This window comes from Tripterygium wilfordii, chromosome 19 (genome assembly GCF_013401445.1).
Source record: "Tripterygium wilfordii isolate XIE 37 chromosome 19, ASM1340144v1, whole genome shotgun sequence".
Lineage (NCBI taxonomy): Eukaryota > Viridiplantae > Streptophyta > Magnoliopsida > Celastrales > Celastraceae > Tripterygium > Tripterygium wilfordii.
This window is the reverse complement of record NC_052250.1, coordinates 218928-239314: the sequence shown is the minus strand read 5'-3', so window position 1 is coordinate 239314 and position 20387 is coordinate 218928. Positions and strand designations below refer to the sequence as shown.

At 37.5% G+C, this 20387-nt stretch overlaps 4 protein-coding genes across 5 annotated transcripts; 2 read left to right on the top strand and 2 right to left on the bottom strand.

Moving 5' to 3' along the window:
- Positions 1 to 11: 11 nt before the first annotated feature.
- LOC119985168 (THO complex subunit 3) lies at positions 12 to 3694 on the bottom strand. The gene is made up of 11 exons (XM_038829371.1): positions 3535 to 3694; positions 3338 to 3433; positions 2878 to 3007; positions 2555 to 2646; positions 2287 to 2355; positions 1638 to 1695; positions 1410 to 1509; positions 1079 to 1165; positions 830 to 908; positions 512 to 644; positions 12 to 423 (listed from the first exon to the last, which is right to left on the bottom strand). Exons 1-11 carry the CDS (start codon positions 3595 to 3597, stop codon positions 389 to 391), a joined length of 942 nt encoding a protein of 313 aa, XP_038685299.1. The 5' UTR covers positions 3598 to 3694; the 3' UTR covers positions 12 to 388.
- Positions 3695 to 4343: 649 nt separating this feature from the next.
- On the top strand, positions 4344 to 10961 carry LOC119985652 (KH domain-containing protein At5g56140). The gene is made up of 7 exons (XM_038829949.1): positions 4344 to 4587; positions 5601 to 5686; positions 7661 to 7806; positions 8639 to 8758; positions 8836 to 8952; positions 10086 to 10229; positions 10332 to 10961. The coding sequence occupies exons 1-7, from the start codon at positions 4439 to 4441 to the stop codon at positions 10479 to 10481; spliced, it is 912 nt and encodes a 303-aa protein (XP_038685877.1). The 5' UTR covers positions 4344 to 4438; the 3' UTR covers positions 10482 to 10961.
- Positions 10962 to 11142: 181 nt separating this feature from the next.
- On the bottom strand, positions 11143 to 14303 carry LOC119985653 (probable calcium-binding protein CML21). Of its 2 annotated transcripts, none has more exons than XM_038829951.1 (5): positions 13895 to 14303; positions 12462 to 12662; positions 12067 to 12269; positions 11708 to 11882; positions 11143 to 11519 (listed from the first exon to the last, which is right to left on the bottom strand). In XM_038829951.1, exons 2-5 carry the CDS (start codon positions 12658 to 12660, stop codon positions 11398 to 11400), a joined length of 699 nt encoding a protein of 232 aa, XP_038685879.1. In that variant the 5' UTR covers positions 12661 to 12662; positions 13895 to 14303; the 3' UTR covers positions 11143 to 11397. The 2 variants fall into 2 exon arrangements, with proteins under 2 accessions (XP_038685879.1, XP_038685878.1); XM_038829950.1 differs by having other exon boundaries at positions 12462 to 12711; positions 13895 to 14295.
- Positions 14304 to 15381: 1078 nt separating this feature from the next.
- LOC119985084 (ubiquitin-conjugating enzyme E2-17 kDa) lies at positions 15382 to 18649 on the top strand. Its single transcript, XM_038829253.1, has 5 exons — positions 15382 to 15528; positions 16318 to 16396; positions 17291 to 17418; positions 17961 to 18065; positions 18268 to 18649. Exons 2-5 carry the CDS (start codon positions 16327 to 16329, stop codon positions 18409 to 18411), a joined length of 447 nt encoding a protein of 148 aa, XP_038685181.1. The 5' UTR covers positions 15382 to 15528; positions 16318 to 16326; the 3' UTR covers positions 18412 to 18649.
- The last annotated feature ends 1738 nt before the right edge of the window (positions 18650 to 20387 follow it).

Here is a 20387-nt window from a genome sequence, read left to right as displayed (position 1 = left end):
TAAAAACGCTATTTGGATCCGCAAACGGAAGTTATGCCTGAAGATTCAAGCACTACTCATCTCAAATATCACCGAGGACTGTAACAAGTTACAACAACTTCAAATATCATAGGGGCAATAAAAAGTTACAACCATAACAAAACAATGCCAAAGAATTGTGTCAATTTTCTTGGTCTGTTCCTCATGGATGGCTTGCGTTCCCTTTAGCTACTCAACATGTGTTTTGCTGGACTTTGCAACCAACAAATTGGTAACGGACATAACTATACAAGCATACAAACAACTTCAAATATAATTATGACAATAAAAGTCTAGAAACTTAACACCAATGCGTAGGACCTGATGAACTCAAAGCCAAATATCCTCCTGTGATGATTCCTGCCACATTTTAGGCGCTCTCAAAGCCAAATATCCTGAAAACACCTGCAGCAGGAACAATGATATGACCAACAATGAGTGACAAAATTCCATTATTAATATTCAGTAAAACCATAGTAGGAAACTGGAATACCTTCATCGGCCTGGTATTTATTCTTGTCATCCCCAGCGTACGCAAGTAAATTATACTTTGGATTCCATTCCACACTGTTCATAGCAGCTCGGCAAGGAATCTGATGCACTGATCTTCCATTGTGAACATTGGACTGCTCCAAAGAGTGAGTGACATATTAGTATCTTGTTCACTTCATGACTTGAGAAAGCGGAAACCAGTTGTATGAACAAGCAAAACGAAAGGGCTTGAGGAAAATGCTCCCCAACAAATTCATGAGGATAAAGATCAAATATTTATCTTCAGGAAAGAACTTGGCCCCGTACAGAAGATACATACTATATCAATGAACAAGTCTTCACTAGCAGAGGCAATGTAATCTCCAGTGTAGTTGAAACTTATCGTCCTGACAGGCCATCTGAAAAGCAGAAGAAAGTTAACTGTCTCAATCCAAATGCAGTTGATAAAACATTTATACCACAAATGCAGAGAAAAGGCGACGAGAACAACAGAGTAAATTATTATACTAATAACCAAAAAAAATCACTGTTGCAAACATCAATAGGAAACTTTGGGGCCAAAACTCACTCAAGTTTTGTAAAAGTCCGCACACAAAGCATCTCTGAGATGTCCCAAAGGCTGACCAACGAATCAGCACTTCCAACAGCAAAATATCTGCCATAGTAGGATGGTGTCACAGCATGAGCTTGACAGAATGTCATTGCAATTAAATAACTACTTTCAATGACCTATGATAGAACTATACAAGGACTGCTTATCAAACATAAGAGAACTTTCATATACTAACAATATTATGTAAAGAATTCATGATTTCCTAAACTAGGTATAAAGAATCAAAGATAAATTACTATAAAGCCATGAAACATCTCAAAAGTCCAGAAGATCAAAAGCAGCTCACCTCCCCTTAGGGTCAATTGCAATGCAATAACAACCAGCTGTATGAGCCATCAGGGTGTCCATGGGTCGAAGAGCTGGGTATGCCAGCACTTCAACAGTTCCTAAACAGAAGAACACATAAACAATACATACTTCAAATATGGAGAAGGCAAAGAAGAAAACTCAAAGAATAAAATGGTCGCAAATTTGAAGCATTTACTAAAATAAAATTGTTCAAAAACATTCTTACCATTTCCTGTTGTCAAAAAGAATAACTCCCCTGTCACATTCCAAGCAATCTCATTTACCTAGATAAAAAGTATAACTATTTAGACAGAACGAATCTTTTTGAGAATGAAAAATAACTCCCCTCTCATTTACAGCTTCCACAAGCTGAAGTTAAGTTACTCCACAGGGAACCAGAATCCTAAGTTTAATTAGAAGTTTTTTTTGGATAGTGAATTGAAATATGAAATAGTTAAAAAGAAAAAGGGTTCACCAGGGATGAATTAGGCTGCTCAGAAGGAAAAAGGTGAAAATATAGTCCTCAAAAAAACAGCAGCAAAGATGAATATTATAGTTCAAGAAGCTATTGCAATCCAAATTTACATACTGGCCTGCAACCTATGATAAGATGAAAGACAGGAAAAGCCTATAAAATATTTCGGTTGTCATGGATGTATAGAGCATTAGAATTCCTGTGCTGTGTCATGAAGAGAGAAATAAAAGGGGGGGGGGGGGGGGGGGGGTTGAAGCATTAGAGTTCTTTGGCTTTCTTTCAAGATTCTACAATGTGCCACTATATAGATCCATGCATATGTAAAACTTATATAGGCTGATTTGATATATTGGGGAAAACCAAGCATGAAAGAAGAATAAACGCTTGAATTTGCAATCACCTCGTAATTGAATTTTCGCTTATGAATTGGTTTGAACTTCCGGACATCTAATATAGTCAGTTCATCATCCTACAATAGAAACAAATAAGAAGAAGAAAAATAAAGTAAAAAAGGCATACTTTATCAGTGTGCAGGTGCAGCAACAACTGCTGGGTCTGATCAAATAATAATTCTCCTAATCTAATAAGTAGAAATATTATAATGTAAAAAGAAAAAAGAGCATTCGCAGGTTTTGAGTAGTGGCATTGCACTTTAAACAAGGACATACTCTATTACCAACAGCTACATGTGTCCCGTCGGGTTTATAGGTGATGTTAATATTCTCTCCACTAAGTTCCACCATCTGGGAGCACTTTCCAGCTGCAAAACCCAAATCGGAGATAGTTTAGCATCACTTTCAGAAGTTCTTCACAACATGACCAATTGCATCATTAATTTAGTCACAATCATCTTCATTGTAATTTTTGATTGTGATATGATAGGTTATAACTTATAACTCGCTGATCAGAAAATGAGAACAAATGCCACTCATCTTTCAAAATACGTAAACAATGTATTGCGTAATTTTTATGCAAAAGATGATTCACTTACTACGAGCATCCCAAAGTCGAACTGTCTTGTCACCAGATGCTGTTGCAATTAGATCCGTATGTTTGGGATCCCAACAAAGCTGATCCACACTATCGGTGTGGCCCTTCAATTCAACATCTTTAACCTTACCCTGCAACAGTAATCTCCAAATGAAAAAAGAGTAGAAGTTCCATCATCTACAAAAAACCTTTTTTTTTTACCAACAATATAACCAAAGATAATGCTAACAGTTACAATTTCAACCATCAACACCACCAACTCAAAGCACTAAAACGAGGTTACTGGGATGACAATAAAAATTTATGTGCCAACAATAGAAACAGCAACAAAATAACGACGTGAACTCAAAATCCGAAATACCCTACAGTGAGCTCATACATATGTATAGATAAAGTAAACACGCACACGCGTTGTAATGTATTTACACATGAAATGGGATAGGCGAACAGAAGATGCTTACACTGCCGTGAGGATCAATGTGCCAAATCCGCGCGGTTTGGTCGACAGAACCGGAAGCAAGCTTCGTGCCGGTGCAATTCCAGGCAACGGAGTGCACCTTTCAAAGCATAAAAACGCTGCTAGGGTTAGCTGAGAAGACAAAGTTCAAAGCTTTTTGTATTACCTTAAAAAAAGTAGAAGAGAGAGAGAGAGAAGAACCTTCTTCTTGTGTCCTTGGTAATCTCGGCTATGTAAATTCTTGAAGGGTATCGATTCCTCCATTGAGAGTAATCCAAGTGCTCTCTCACTCTCTCCTGGTCGCGCCTGTTCTGGCTTCGTCGCGGCTTCTCGTGACTATTGACTTGAGACTGGAGAAGTGGAGTCCCTTCCACATTGGGCTCAGTAGCTGGACTAGAATTGGGCCTACGCTCGAGCTTGGGCCTTCTCACTAATTCTAAGCCCATTCATGCATGCAAGTGATTTTGGTCTCGTTAATCAGGAATTGATTTTTCTAATTAGGAATTACATGCAACATGTCGGAAAAACTGGTGCAATACCGTATGTGGTGTCACAACATAACACATAAGTAAAGGAAAAAAGGAGAAAAAAGATTACATATTTTCTTAAGAGTAATGCTACATGGAATGAAATGTTGTCCGGTATAGTTCGGTGTTTGTAACTTCCTTGAGTGATTCGATCTTATATGATATTTGTAAAATTCAAAAAATGCTATACCGATCCAAATAAGACCCTCATTTTATGTCAAATCTATATGATATGTGAAATAGACATTGATTATAAACATATATATATGACACACTTCATATTATTCGGTACTCCATACATATTAATTGAGGGTTAAATGAGGACACATTTTTTGGGTGGATCAAACATTATTTTATTTCTTATTTTTGATTTAGATGCTTGAAATGGCAAAAAAGGAAGGTAAAAAATAAAAAAGCAAAAATGGCAGGCAGAAGACAAGCGCAAGTGTTTGTATTTGTATGTATATATAGTGAAGCAAGCGACGCTGGATAGACAAAAAGCGTCTGGTTGGGATCGCTCCCCCACCAGTCTCAAAACCACAGCTAACAGTGCGCGACCACCGACGAGAGGAGCAAGAATGACATCTTCGGGTGTCGGAGGAGGAGGAGGTGGCGGTGGTAGGTACATGACTTACTCTCCGTCACCCTCTGTTCCTCACTCTCCTCACATATCCGGGTTACGGTCCGCTCCTTCGTCCGTCTCCGCCATTAGGCTGGAACAGGAGAAGTAACTTCTCTTTCCCTTTGTGCTCTTATAGTTATACTCATTTATTGTAACTAATAGGAGATCTAGTCACTCTTAGGTTTTACTTCGATCTAGGTCTTTTTTATGCAAGTGTGTGAGTTATGATTTCCTTGGTATGTTCTTGTTTAATCTGTGAATCTTGATTTGTCGATGATCGGCAAGGATCCTTTTACCTTTGAGGTTACTGTTCAGTGGTGGATATTTGAATTCAGTATACAAGTGTTTGATTAGCTTGATTATTGCAAGTATTTAAGTGATCATTGCCATAATTAAATTTATTGGATAATCCAGCATGCTTGCAGCTGAGATTCACTTGTATTTTCACTATGAACTCTATATTGTCATCTTAGTTTGTGAAATTAAGTGGATCCATTGAGCCTTTTTTTTTTTTTGGTTAAAGCTTTCTAGCATATAATCTGGTTACATGGTGAACTCAGTTGAGTTACTCTTGCAGATGATAGTATAAGATCATCTATTTTGCATAATGGCCTCTGCATGCATACCACCCTTGTTGATGCTGATTCAGCAGTTTGTTGTTGGGTGATATGCCAACAGCTGTGTTTATTGTTTTTTGCATGGTGCTAAACTCACGACACGTAACTTTATGATGATGACTGTATGTTATCTCTGTAATTTATTTGTTCAAAATATCTTTGTTATAAATGGAATTAGGCTCAGTAATGATGCTTATCTTGAAGTATATAATTGCATCTGTTGTAACTTAACCTCGCAGGATGACTTATGACTATCATGTCGTGTTAAGAATTCAACGTTCATCTTTGGTCTTTTTCTTGCAATTTTTTGTTTGTTCTGCCTTTTTCCACATGTAGTCATGCAGTTGTCTTTGGACTCACATGCACAGCGTGTTTCTACTTCATAAAATTGCATGTTTTTACAATATATTATTATCTTCTTAGAAGTTTTTCTATGTATGGTAAGTATTCAGTAACTGCAGAACTAATTGATGCTACTTTTCTTTATCTCTCTATTGGCAGGTATCTCTCTGAGTTGTTGGCGGAGCGCCAGAAACTTAGTCCGTTTATGCCTGTGGTACCAATTACTTATCGATTGTTAAATCAAGGTGAGTTTTAAAACTACATTGTTCTTGCACGTTGAAAGGGAACCGTTTTGGATTAGACTTGAAACCATTATTTGCTCTTGTTTTCCATTTATGGTTGTAGGTCTCTAACTAAATATAAATCATCACGAATATTATATTTGTTCGTTGTTGATTGTTTAGTTTGACTTGAACTTGTTTTTGTACTGAAATATATATAATATGTCATTATGTTTGAACTTATTAAAAATTTTTTTTTGAATTTTGCGCTTCTTGTCTTTGAAGCATGCGCTTAATGTGTGCTTTGCGCTTTGAAGCGATGCGATACCATTGCGCTTCAAGTACGCTTTGCACACTTAACAACTATGCAGAGAACCACATTCAAGTATTTCTGGTTTGTTCTTTGTGATCATGTTTTTGACATCCAGTTGCAGGTAGTTTTATGTGCCAGGTGCTCGTTAGCTCTAGATGGCTTTCCTTGAGGATTCTTGTGCTGGTTTTTTCCTAAAATTGTGACATTAATTTTCAATTTCTGACATTAAGTAGATTATGGAATTGTCTCTATCTAGGTTTTGGATGTGAAGGAGTTTTCTTACCAAATGAGTGCAAATTGGGTGTCTCTAGTACCAATTATAGAAGCACGGGCACCCTATTTTGGTTCATTAACTTTCCATTCAAAAATAGGAGATATTTTTGGTGGATTTGGTTGATTTTTATATGATCGTTGCGCTTGCTTTATAAATTAGCTATTAAAAATTGTGCCTTTATTGTGAAAAAAGCCTCTGATATGCTATCAATTTCTCGGTGACCGTGAGATTTGGTCCATGCTCTCTTTCATTGTTCTGTTTTAGGTTTGAACTTCGAAACTCAATCAAAATTCTGCAGCTTTTAAATGTCCGTTTTTGATGATTGAGAACTTATTGCTAGAGTTAAGTTATCTAGTTCAAATGGAATTTATATTACCTATTGGGATAATAGCTTTTATATTGGATGAGTCTTAGCATGAGTGTATGGCAGGGCAGGCATCCTACAAATGATATAATCACACTATAGCTGGTTAAATTGCATGTAGTTGGGATTTGATGGCAATGGATTCGGGCTCTGCGCTATAGCACATTTGGGATGACCTTAGAGTTAGTCTTATGTCCTCAGCAATCTAGAGCCTTTTGGTCTTTGGCTGGTATGAAAATTGACTGGGAGCATTTATGCAATGAGACTATGTCGGCATGCTGACTACTTTGAGTAATTTCTTTTATAATTATTTTCTCGATACTCCAGATCATTCTATGTGCAAGCTTTTTTTTTTTGTTTGTGTTTTTTGATTGGTAGGTTGTAGCATTTTTTCAGGAATTAGGTATGAGGTTACACAATCAAGGCTTTGCTATTATTTATTCAGTGCTATTGGTTGGAGCCTTGGGTTTGGACATGTAGGCAAGTAAAAGGCGTAGGGACATAAGATCTTTGCAGTTATCTTGGATAATATATTCCTCTTTCTTGATCTTTTCCCTTCCAGTGTTAAACAGTCCACTCTCGAGACTGATTCTCAATTTTTTTGAATCAACTCACTTCACATACATCAACATCCATTAGGAAAGGAAGATAATATTTTTGCGTGGCACTTACTGTAGAAAGGACTTCCTCCGTAGCACCAATTACTGGAAATGTTAGTAATCTATTGAGTCTTGATTCTGGGGAGCACCAATTGAGGGTATGGTAAACTGAGTTTTTGAACTTTAAACCATGCGTTTTCTTTGTCAATGCAATCATCTAATTCTTCCTGTGTATGAATATGTCAGGATGGGACACTGCAAATGTGGTATTTAGTCTTTCATCTTATGATAAATTTGCACTATATTTTTAATTTACTTTAAGGGGAAAGCATTCATTTTTAACTCTGTTAACAGTCCGTCTTGCTGTCCATTTTGTGCTGACTACTGACTAATTTGTTAACCCATGCTAACTGGTACATGTTCTTGAAAATTGACATTTTTGGAGCAGAAATATTGCGTGTAACCACGCTGTTGGGGAGTGCATCAGTTTTAGGGCAGAGTGGGATTGAACGTGCTAGCCCCCTGGCTTCCGGAGGGATATTCTCAAATGGAGGAGCCGATATGAATGGATGGGCGTCACGTTTTCAATCAGATGTACGGATACTAACCATTAACATAACCCCTTTTTCCCATCTGATTTTACTGTTTCTAGAAGCATTTCTGACTCAATATTTTTAATGTTTGTTGCTAACTTACAAATTAATGCTTCCGTTTATGTGAAGTTTGCTATGACAGGTAGTATGAGGTTACCATCGTCGCGATAATAGATCTTAGCTTAGCACTCTGTTCCAGATTCTCTTTTAATTGGATGGCTTGTAGCTGTCAAGACAAAAGAGGCATCTAGGAATAACTTCCTTTTTCTCAAAACACTATGGTTTTTGCTGCCTTTCCTGCTGAGCCTGATTTGAAGAAATCAAGCTAAGGGTTGTTCATTGTTTAGGATTGATGGGAGTCTTGTATTTGTCGGAACCCGACCATTCAATAAAGTAGATGGTTGTTTTTCAGTTTGTGTTGTAAGTTGAGATGTTGGAACAATTTATGGAGACGTACCTACTGTTTCTTTTGCTGAAGCATATAGTGTTGCTCAGTTTGTTTATCTGAAGCAGTTAGCCAAACTCTTATGGCTCTTGAGCTTACTTTTGATGCCAAAAAGAATTGTCCTTTTGTACTGCAATTCGTTATCTTTGTGACTACACTTCAATGTCAGCCTTCAAGCTTTTTACTGTTCTGTCTGATGGTGCTTATGGCTTGCTTTGTTTTTCATTTCCTTTAAGAGAATAATCCTTTAAGGTTTTCCAAGGCAGTTGTGGGAATCTGCAAACCTTCTTTGCCCTTTAAATTCGATCTTTCTCATAAACATCGTACAAATCGGGGCTCTGTTTGTATGCTACTATTTTTCTGACTCCATATGAACTATACTGTGCAGATGTCGGGTTTATTACAGCCCTCATCAAAACAAAACTGGTTGAGTTCTCAAGGTAGCTCATCTGGCCTTATTGTTAAGAGAACTATGAGAGTGGATATTCCTGTTGACAAGTATCCTAATGTATGGATGTCCTATTATGATCCTGTTTGTTTCTACTTCATTTCTTAGCATTGTCTGAAATTATCTTAGTGTTGCAGTACAATTTTGTTGGGCGACTCCTTGGCCCTCGGGGGAATTCTCTTAAGCGAGTGGAAGCAACTACAGAGTGCCGTGTTCTTATCAGAGGGCATGGTAGCATCAAGGATCTAGCCAGGGTAACAATGAGCTTGTTTTTGCTTTTGCTGATGATTGTTGTTTGTCTGTTCATGTCTGTGCCTGTATGTGGGGGTGTAAATGGGTTGGCTGTTCGTGAGCTAACCCCTGATGGGCCCCGGTAAGGGCTCGGCTTGAGCTTGGCCCTATTAATAAATGAGCCGAGCTTGAGCCTCTTTCCAAGCAAATTAAAGGGGCCAAGCTTGGGCTTAAGGAAGCTCAGCCATATATATTTTTTCTATATATAATATTCGAATATGTATCTATAGCAATATATGTTAATATAAACATATTTTATTATGATTCATGGATAATAGTTGTTTTTTATGATAGAGATTATTCAAATTAAGAATGAAATAATAATGAGATAAATTGTTTGATTTGAATAGTTAATATAATTAGGCTTAACGAGCAGTGTCTGAGCTTTAATATTTTTTATGAGCTGAGAACGAGCTCAAGTTTTCTAGGCAGCCTGAGTTTGGCTCGAGCCTGACAAAATGTTGCTAGGCCAAGCCTGACCACGGCAGAGCCCAGCTCAGCCCTGCCCATTTTTACTTCTACCCGTATGTTTTGTAGTGAGGGTCCAGCCCGGATGATTTCAGTTTTGGTTGGGATCAGCTTTACCAAGCTTAAGCATAAAATAAGGTCAACCATTTGGCTGGAGCCAGGTTGACCCAACTTTGTATGCATTAATCTAAGAGTATGTGGATATATTGATTCCAATAATTGAACTTGTGACCTTTAGGTTGCACCCCTTCAACTCTACGACTGGGTCGCATGTTCGCCTGGAAGGATAGTACATAGAACTTTGAGTTGTATGAAATAAAACTGAGTTGAGAAGTAGACTTATAATTTTTGTTGAGGCTTGGGCATTTGTCCAATGGGGTTAACTGTGACTCAGCCTCCTAAAAAAAGGCATGCCTGCTCATTTGAATGGGGCGCTCATCCATCTGTAGTTGCATATAAAGGAAAAAGGTTTAGTATCTACCTGTAGTTTCCATACAAAGAAAAAAATTTAGCATCCACCTGATGTTATTTCCCATATAAAGTGGGAAGTCCCCTCTTCCTCTTCCATCCTATTGTCTGAACATCAACACTAGTTTGTTGGATTTTTTTTTTTTTAAATTTCTTGAAGGAAGAAATGATGAGGGGGAAACCAGGGTATGAGCATCTGAATGAACCTCTCCATATCCTCATCGAGGCAGAATTACCAGTAGAAATAGTTGATGCTCGCCTAATGCAAGCACGTGAGATACTTGAAGATTTATTGAAACCTATTGTAAGTTACTTGTTCCCTTATTTGATGCATAGAGTTTGTGAGTATCATTTCCAACCCTTCCTGAGTTAGACCGTTGGCATTGGTTTTACTCTTTTTTATCAGGACGAATCTCAGGATTTCTACAAAAAACAACAGCTAAGAGAGCTAGCAATAATCAATGGTACGCTTCGTGATGAAGGTTCTCCCATGTCTGGTTCGGTATCCCCCTTCCACAACAGCCTTAGTATGAAGAGGGCCAAGACCAGAGGGTGAGGGATCATTGCTTCGAGTGGCATTTGGAGCATGCTTTGAGTTTAGTTTCTGCCAGTACACAGTAATTCCCACCCAACAGGTGTTGCTGTCGGCCAATGCATCCACCTGCCATCATAGCACTGGCTTTGCTAGCGTGCCAAGTTCTAGCCTGTTGTTATATGAAGTGTGTTTATCGTAAGTTTGGAGGAGAGGTTAATGGCAGTATCATGTGGTGAAGGACTGAGTTCGAGGATTTGCTTTTAGGCTGTTTGGGTGGAGCAGTGTCTCACTGAGATTGTCAGTTTATTATTAGGCTTATCGTATGCTTTTAATGAAAGTTCTGGTATAATGATGTTGTAGTTATTATGCTTGCTAATATCCTGATAGTGCACTGTTTGTATTCATTAAAGGTAGTCGAACTGTGTGAAATTTGTGCGCGATGGAAATTTTATTCGTGTTTAGATTGTAATTGAAATTGGCCAAGGCGTTCTTGTCATGATTCATCTGCTGTACTATTTGCGCAATCAGTTAATTCGTGGTGTTTGGTGTGTAACGTTGCTGGTTGAACTTGGGGTGGTATGTGTGATGGAACTGGTAAGGAAAAGAGTATCCTCATATCAATGTTTCTTAGATATCATGAAACTCTGTAAGCCTAACAAGTCCCTAATGCAGGATAATCATGTCAAGCAATTTGACCTGATCACAAGAGGAAGCTGATCAAGCATAACCAAGCTGAGTACTTTAATACTTGAATCTATTTACATCACAAGATCAAGGAAGGAGTGATGGAATTATTCTACTACATGTTTACACAAACTTAATAGACTAACAAGAAAAGCAAATACGACCCTCCTGGGCTGCTCTGCTCAACTTGGATATTAATGGATCTCACAGGTAGAGGTGGCCAATGAGGACATAGTGCATAACAGTTGACTGCTCAAATCTTCTCTTCTTCCTCTTCTTCATCGTCTTCATTTTCGTCAATTCCAACCCATCGAGTGAATGCAAACAAAAACTCCTTGAAGTTCACCATTCCATTTTTGTCCCAGTCCATCTCTTCTGCAATAAAAAATAAGAATATGAACTTAGCAAGCTCAGGAAAAAAACTCACTGTTTCAGATAAACAACCTTCGTCCACCCAAGCAACTAACATGTGCTTCATTATTGCTTTTAGATTTCCAACGGTAGATCTCGAATATTAATGAGTTCACCAAATAGGAGTTAAGAGAAAGAGAGAGAGAGAGTACCAAATCTTTTCATGGCTATTCGACCAGAAGATCGTTCCCCAGAAGTTGTTTCATTGATGGCTTGAACCATCTCGCTCTTGCTGACATAGCCATCATTGTTCTTGTCCAAGAACACAAATGCTTCAACCAACGTTTCAAATGTGGCTTCCAAATTTGGCATTCCCATCCGTGATTTCTGGAATAAGTCATGGATGACCAAAAAAAAAGCAGAAACACTAATCCATTGATAACCCATTTTGGCCAAAAGAGAATTATTGGTTGATAGAAAGACTGAATTTTAGACAGTAACCCACGCTTGGGAAGTATGTTAGTACTTAAAGTAAAAGCAGGAAAGAACAATAGCATTGTATTCTGGATACACCGTGAAGAGCAGTTCGATCATCCTTTAGAAGATAGACGAGGCAAAGAAGTACGATGAACTCATTGAACTTCATTCCCATATCCTCATTTATATCACATGCCTCAAATAGATCATTGATCTCTTCATCTGTGAAAGAAACTTCTAGCCTTCGAAAACATTTTGTCAACTCCTCCTGATCAATTACGCCATTGGAGTCCTCATCTATGGAGAAATAGATTAGACATATTATCTTTTAGGAGTTAAAAGAACTAGTAAAGCATGTAAGGGGAATTAGTGCTATTATATATCTCCATCCGCCCAGAAACAATCAGGTAACTTATTAAGGTCATCATTATTACCTCTTGCAAAATCTTACTTGATTCAACAAATATACCAACTAGTCGGTGTACCTACCAAATTGCTCGAAAATAGCTTTACACTTTCTAAAGCTCTCATCAATTTTGGGGAATTTCAGGATTATGCTGTTGAACGATATCATGGCAGTTCCCTCAGACGACCTCCGCTGCAGAGCTTCAACCATTTTGGCTTCAAGCTTTGTCTCTGGAATCCATACACTCCTAGGTGATTCATTCTTTCCCACTACGCCTCCCATTGCTGATTGAAAAGCCAAAGCAGGATGTGCTATATATAATTAAATTTGTGCCTAAAATTACAAGCAAACGAACAAAATATTGAAAGACACCAACTTACTAGTGGATTAAAAAGAACTAATATAAGAGAAACTCAAGCAACAATAACTGCGACCAATATAACAAGATGGACAATGAAGCATAGAAAAACAAAGCAGTCATGTTTAGATAGTAGAGATGCCAAGAATCTTCAAGCAATCACCAAAAATATAGCAAAAATCGATCCATTATAGCTCAATGGTTGCCTTGTCTGATATCATTATTATTCTAAATGACGTATTATGATACTCCTTATTCCTTAATATAAATCAGGTTCCTTTAGAAATTTTGGTTTCTGGTTCAAAATATTTCCTCGCTTGAGAGTTCATGTAGGAGTTTTTTCAGTGTTCTGCTACATGGAGCAGTGTGGAAGAAACCCAGTTAGTTTATAAAAAGAAAAGCATACAATTACAATTGCAACTGGTTAAAACAAGAACCGACAGTTTATAGCAATAAAGAAGCACAGAAATTATTGGACACTTATTGCAATCAACTCCATATATCAATTAATGTCAGTCTTAAACCTAGAATGATTACAATTGCAATAAGTCAGCACTTCAACTTACATGAGCAAGTTATCAAGACTACTAATGGTGAAATGGAATAATAGATTCAGAAAAAATGTTTCTTGGTCATTCGTCATTTGTCCAGATCCAACCCAGGTCAAATTCCAACTGATCATTATCCAAAAACATGAGGCTATGTACTAAATCAACCTTCCTATAGAGGCTTCTGCACAAAAGACACATATGGCGAAACGTGTAATTGCAAATGGATTTCTAATTTATTAACATGCTCTAATTGGCAGGAAATCCAACTCTAGATCCAACGAACATAAAAGAAAAACCAGATCAATTAAGTCACTTATCAGGCAGATTCCCACAGCTAGATAGTTATTCATGTTTGTGACAAAATCTCTAATCTGTATTATTTTCTAATAAAACCAGTAGACACAAATACAATCTCATTCCAATGGTAATATGTCATCATTCCAAGACTGCTTCTTCTTCTTCTTCTTTTTTTAATTATTTGGAATGCTTCAAAATCCAGAGAAACAAAATAAATATATATGCGTAGAGCAGAAGCAATAAAGCTAAAAAAAAAATGACCTCTGATTAGAAAAGCTATGCATAACTGTAAACAAGACAAAGACAGCACCTTTAGCTAGCCAATTCCAGCTGAAACTCCAAAAAGATCTCCAAAAGCCACCAAAAAATATCAGGAACCCACAAAACCACCCTTTCGGCTTCGCGAATTAAATGCGTCAGCTACAAAAGTAGGCGGTAAAAAACAAGAAGACACCCAAAAACAGACGGTATTTTGTTGTTGTTCAGGAAAAAGAGGAGGCAGAGAAGCAGTTGAGATTGGGGATTTTTTGAAGGATTGTTAATCCTCTCCGTTGGGTGGTGGTTCCATGTTTGATTGGAATTTTGAATCCAAGTTTTGTGGTGAACCCACCACGTATAACGAAAAGTCGCTGACTTTTCCCTTTCTCTTTCCCTTAAAAACTAATAAAGAAAACCAAACAAACAGAGAAAATGTGGATGAACAATAAGGGGAGGACCAGAATTGAGTCGCCAACTTTATATCACCCAAATCATGAAAGCAATCTCAATATCTCATTCACAATTAGAAATAATTACATTTTTCCAGTCATCATGAGGAAGTGTATTATGCAATTGAAAGAGATGTATTGAATTTTTGGTAAACAACAAAAATATATTAATGCCACTAGTCTCACTCACTCTTCATCTCGTTGAATTTATGGGTTTTTTCCCCCATATTTTACAGAAATGATTGTGACACCCACTTTTACAATTCAACTAGTTGCATGCCACTAACTGGCCACTAGGAAACCCTCAAATATCAACAATAAATAAGATGGAAGAAAATATTAGATTCATTGATATTGCTTTGAAGATGATAAGAATTAAGAAACCACTATCTTCTATTTTATCAATAGTTCATTAGAAAATTAATTTATGCCATAAAAGAAAAATCTTAAAAGTGGCCAAGGCCTCAAGCTTTTAAGAGCTCTCTTGGGCTTAGCCCATTCAACTCCTACATTTGATGGAAGGCTTATCAGCATGCTTGGGGTTATCTAAGCCCATTATAACTGGACTGGGCCAGTCCATGACTTCAAAACAAGATTTGATGCATTGATCCATATTTGGTCCCAAGTTCAAAAGTCAAGCTTTGGCTTTGGCTTTGTTTTTGTCTGCCAAATGGAGTAGTTCATCATAAAACTTAAATTAACTGCAAAAGATTTTAGATTAAAAAATTAGAACAACCAAATATTAGGTACTAAAGTTTTCAAAAACAAAATAATTGTTCTAAATCTTTTTTATTTGGGAGAAACATCAAACATGGATGTCCATTATAATCTAATATTTTCAAAAACAAAATAATTGTTTGTATTTGGAAGAAACATGGATGTCCATTATATAAATATAAATAAAAATAAAAAAGGATGCATATAATTAAAAAAAACCAGCTTAATTAATTGCAATATGTGGCATGATAGAAAGAATAGGTTTTGTGTTTAATTAAACTTTTTTTATTATTTGTTGGTAAGACAAAAACTAAAAGGATAAAGTTGTTGGAATAATAACAGGCAAATAAAATTATGCCACGTAACGGCCCAGCGTGGCACAAAGACACCGCCACAAGGAACTCAGGAATCTCTTTTGTTCTCAAACTCCTCTTCTCCTCCTATTTAGATTCGTCACTCGCGCACCCTTCACGACTACAGAAGCCTCGAAAATCGGTGCGGCACAGCAAACCCTCAAGTGGTAAGCAAACGATTAAGCTAAGATTAACTCCCTTTTTGTTTAGATTTTTTTGTTATTTGATCAATTCAGCTTGGGTTTGATTATTCGTGGGTGTCGATTTGTTTGAAGGATTTCATGGTTTTGATTGTCGATTTATGATGGGGTTTATGATTTGTTATGTGGGTTTTCATCGTCTTTTGATGGGGGGATTTTGTCGTTGAGAATCTTGAGCAAGTCTTGTGTACGGATACTTTAATGGTATTTTTTTAATATTTCGTCAATCGTCAGAAATATATATATTTTTTGATATGTGGATAGATTGTCAAGTTTCTTTTTTCTCGTCTTGTCGTTGTTGGTTTTTTAGTACCTTGTGGGTTCTTAGTGACAGTTAATGTATATGGTGAGGCCTTTTGGTTGATGAGTGAATTGTGGGGAATTGTACGCTTTACTAAGTTGAAAACTCAACCACACATGGGATGACATATAATTTGTTCTTGGGATAGCTTGGTTTTTGTGGTGTATGTTTCAATACAGTGCATTGATTGGTGAGGAACTTTAGTCTGTTTGCCAGTCCTATTGCTTTTGGGTGATTCTGAGATAATGCAATCATGTATTGATAAGGTGCCATTATATTTCAATTTGTTCCTCTACTCTCTCATTCCAGGCACTAAGTTGTAGGTTGGTTATTTGAATTTTTTTATTTAGAATTCTACTGGATATTACAGTATTTATAAGCCATGCCATTGCCATATAAATATATAATTATGCTCGTCACAAGTGATGGGATATTATGAATGATTTGATCTTCAGAACTTCGGGATGGCTTCAAAGAGGATCAACAAGGAGTTGAAGGACCTCCAGAGAGACCCTCCAGTTTCATGCAGTGCTGGTTCGTTTTCTTCTCTTTCTTTACAGATTTTATCAATCTCTAGATAAGATTGGAATGCACTGATAGTATGATATATATATATATATATATATATGAGGCATCAAATATGGTTCATGATGTAGGGAACTGGCTAAACTATAGTTTTTTCCACGTTTCTCAACTTCTTTCAACTCAATTTCACTGCCACTGGAGACATGAGGAGGGGGCCCCCCCCCCCCCCCCCCCACCTTTCTTCTTTTCTTTGAATGGTGAAAATTTTTTGAAGCACCAAGAAGGTGCAGCCGAGGAACTATAAGGAGGCTACACAGAGAGCCTCGAATAAGTTGTTACATGAGTTCAAAGCCTTAAGTTCAAGCAAATAAACCTCCATTCAACAAAAAATTCAATAGAAGTTTCCCTACTGTTGAATGTTCTATTGTTTCTCGCTTTCCATAGTAGTAGCATAATTGCCTAAGGAGTAGACTGAATAAGCTTCATGTTTGCTTCGTTTGTCCAAAGAGAGCTCCAGACCCTAAGCTCATCTGCATCCCGTCTGTGACCCACCTTGCACCATAATCTTCCACATGCTAAATCCAATTTGTCCTTGATCTTGTGCAATAAGAAGAGTGTGGTCAATTGACTCCAAATCCTCTTTGAACAGAAAATGTCTGTTCACCAGATGGTAGGTAGCACATGGGTCACTGTGGAGAACTTGATTTGCTTAAAATATGTATGAGCTTGGAGGCAATCAGCAAAGGCGGCACATGGCTCATACTAGTCTTTCATATTGTTGGCATAAGAAACCAAAGAATAATTTTTTTTTTTGTCCATATGAAAATGTACTCATCTTTTCTTGGCTAATTTTATCTTGATAATTTGATTTGAGTTTGTGATCATTGTGGTATGTTTTTTTAGGTCCTGTTGCTGATGACATGTTTCACTGGCAAGCTACAATTATGGGCCCCGCAGATAGCCCGTTTGCTGGTGGAGTGTTTCTTGTGTCAATCCACTTTCCACCTGATTACCCTTTCAAGCCTCCCAAGGTAACAGCTGTGGCATTTTTTTTATGCCACCAAGACATGCAACTCATTAACAATATAGGTTTGCAGTTATTTAAAACTTTTTTTTAACGTCTTAATATATCTGTGTTTTGATTGGATATCATTGTTTCTGCGTTTCTTGTATTCATCAAATTTTTTGGGCATTTGCCCCATGCCCCCAAAATCTCTTGCCTCAACCAAGTAGAAATTGAAAAGGAGAAAAAATAATTAAAAAGGAAAATGAGAGAAGAAATCAAGATGATAAGCCAATAACTAAGTTGACGGTTAAAATCGACTGTTGAGTGGGTGGGGAGTGAAATTGCTCCTGTTTGCACACTCTTGGGTCAATGAATTAGCTTTGCCAATGTTATGGGATTTGAGTTCTCATGACGTTTGATGGTCATTTTTGTACAAAACATTTCGCCTTTGTGGTATTACCATTTCCTTCATTCCGATCTATTGCATTTCAAGAAATGTAGCAAAGTAGTGCTTAATTTGAATCCCTTTTGAGGTCGCAACTCACATTGTGATTTGTTTTTTGATAGGTTTCTTTCCGTACAAAGGTTTTCCACCCTAATATTAATAGCAATGGCAGTATCTGTCTTGACATTCTCAAGGAGCAGTGGAGCCCTGCCCTTACAGTATCCAAGGTACTCTAATATCCAATTGACCTTTCATTCGTGTGTGCATTCTCTGAGTTTTGCACAAATCCAATCGTAGCAGCATCTTACTTTTGCATTAATTTGAACCCACATCTTTTTTGACATGTCCATCTCACTTTTACAGAATTGGTTGTGTTGTTGATGATATGTCGTAGAAGTTTGTAATATACCATGACTGCATCTCTTGCAGGTTCTTCTGTCTATCTGTTCGCTGCTGACAGACCCGAACCCAGATGATCCTCTGGTTCCTGAGATTGCTCACATGTACAAGACTGACAGGGGCAAGTATGAAACTACTGCCCGCTCCTGGACCCAGAAATATGCGATGGGCTAAAACTGCTAGGTTCATTGCTGAAGGGACTTTAAATATATGGTGATAATAATAATAATAATAAGTAAATAATAGAAACCTATTTGAAGATTTTAAGAATCGTGTTCGGTTGGTTCAATTGTGTTTGGTTCTGGGACAAGCTCTTGCCTGTTATATTAAGAGGTTACTTAGTGGCTGGATATATTTATGGAAGCTTTATGAAGTAAATTGCTTGGTATCTCACTTTTGTTTTGCATGTTAAGAGTGGGGGCATTATATGCAATGGAATGGATGAATGTGTTTTGAGCAGAGCAGGCATCTTTTGATTGTTTTCCAGACGCAGGGATGAGTTACAATTCACAACATAACTGTACAGGCCCATTGAACCTTATATTTTGTGGAAACGGATGGCCAGGCCCTTTCCATTTTCAATTGGACGAAACATAGTCACATATGCATCAGATCAAGTATATGTGGAAGAGAGGAGAGCTGCGAAAGACAAGCCGGTCTGCATCAACAAAAGGGGTAAAAGGGGAGGTGGGGGGGCCTTGTGCGGCTGTGCCTCCCAAGTGTCCCTGCAGACACTGTGGGGGGTTCCATGCCCATTCGATATATCTCCATTGGTAATAAATGCGTCGCAGAGGCAGAGATAATAAAACCAAGACTACCCCCAAGGGCCCCAACACAACACAAACAGAGTGAGCAAAAAGAACTTGCATGAGACGTCCTTTTTTTGAAGTAAAATTCAACAAGAAGCTGCCACAATTCGTTTTGGCTTTTCTAGTAATTTACATTAGCAGAGAGAGAGAGAGAGAGAGAGAGAGAGTGTACGTGCTTGTTGCCTTTATGCAGTAGTAGTCCAGTAACAACAATTGCTCAATTATTTACCTATCATTGTCTAATTACTTAACAACCCATCAAACATTGTCGTGTATAGGTGTGTGAATGTGATTAACTATGCAAAAACACTGGCTCACGATGTTAATTAAATGTTAAATTTGAAATGAAAATTTAAGGAGCCTCACACTCACATATGTACATATAGTTGCTTTATAGTAGCATAACTTTTCATGGAAAGATGAAAAAGTGTATGTATTAAGGGATGAATAATCTTAAGCGTGACAAAAGTTGTCGGTAGATGATGTAGTTACTGAGGCTTCATGTGCAATGTGAGTAGTCTAGTTACTTAGCCTTCACAATACTGGTGTGTGTAAATTTATTAGTTTTGGATGATATCTCAAATTAGTTACTTTTATAGCAGCAGAGAGAGAGAGAGAGAGAGAGACGTGAATGAATGTCAGAAGGGAAGGGGTCAGGGAGGATCACGGGCATTGAAATGCTCTTCTTCCTGTTTCCTTTGGGAAGGTAAAAAGAGTTACCTTTACCCCCAGCAGCAGCAGCAGCAGCAGCGGCGATAAAAAAGCAAAAGCAGAGCAAAAAGACGAATAAAAAGCGAAGAGAGTGTCTTCTTCTTATTATTTTCAAATCTCAAAATAATTGCAGGCAGCAGCAAGTACAAAGAGAATCACACCCCAAATCCCATACCCAGTTTGTCGCTTTCTTCTCCTTCTTTCACACAAAACAAAAGAATGTTTCCTCACTCTTCAATTCATACACATATAATATTGAATATATATTACATTAATCGACCACTTTGGATAGTTAGCATATATTTAAGTTGTCCACATTATACATCCTAATATCCTATGTTAATATCTTCTTGAAGATCTATGGAATAGTAGCAGGAGAGCCAATTAACTAATGGAGAGGGAGAATGAAAGTGACTAGTAACTGGCACCATTTTTTTCTTGGGGAGTGTATATATATATACACACACACACACATATGTTTGTGTTGAGAATTGAGATAGATATGCTGGTGTCTTGTTGAAAGAGACTTATCAACCGACGACGAGTCGATGACTCATGACTTTGTCTTGCTTTTTTGACACCTTCCATTCCAGCAGCAGCCTAATTAAACAACCCCACTATATATTGATC

Excerpts from the sequence above, each read along its gene's own strand:
- LOC119985084 (XM_038829253.1), top strand. The coding sequence starts at position 16,327 with ATGGCTTCAAAGAGGATCAACAAGGAGTTGAAGGACCTCCAGAGAGAC. Across the intron at positions 16,397-17,290 it reads TCCAGTTTCATGCAGTGCTG|GTCCTGTTGCTGATGACATG; the intron begins GTTCGTTTTCTT and ends ATGTTTTTTTAG. Across the intron at positions 17,419-17,960 it reads ACCCTTTCAAGCCTCCCAAG|GTTTCTTTCCGTACAAAGGT; the intron begins GTAACAGCTGTG and ends GTTTTTTGATAG.
- LOC119985652 (XM_038829949.1), top strand. The coding sequence starts at position 4,439 with ATGACATCTTCGGGTGTCGGAGGAGGAGGAGGTGGCGGTGGTAGGTAC. Across the intron at positions 4,588-5,600 it reads ATTAGGCTGGAACAGGAGAA|GTATCTCTCTGAGTTGTTGG; the intron begins GTAACTTCTCTT and ends CTCTATTGGCAG. Across the intron at positions 5,687-7,660 it reads TTATCGATTGTTAAATCAAG|AAATATTGCGTGTAACCACG; the intron begins GTGAGTTTTAAA and ends TTTTTGGAGCAG.
- LOC119985653 (XM_038829951.1), bottom strand. The coding sequence starts at position 12,660 with ATGGGAGGCGTAGTGGGAAAGAATGAATCACCTAGGAGTGTATGGATT. Across the intron at positions 12,270-12,461 it reads AGCTATTTTCGAGCAATTTG|ATGAGGACTCCAATGGCGTA; the intron begins GTAGGTACACCG and ends ATTTCTCCATAG. Across the intron at positions 11,520-11,707 it reads AATAGCCATGAAAAGATTTG|AAGAGATGGACTGGGACAAA; the intron begins GTACTCTCTCTC and ends TTTTTATTGCAG.
- LOC119985168 (XM_038829371.1), bottom strand. The coding sequence starts at position 3,597 with ATGGAGGAATCGATACCCTTCAAGAATTTACATAGCCGAGATTACCAA. Across the intron at positions 2,356-2,554 it reads ATGTAGCTGTTGGTAATAGA|GATGATGAACTGACTATATT; the intron begins GTATGTCCTTGT and ends TTTCTATTGTAG. Across the intron at positions 645-829 it reads AAGACTTGTTCATTGATATA|TCCAATGTTCACAATGGAAG; the intron begins GTATGTATCTTC and ends TCTTTGGAGCAG.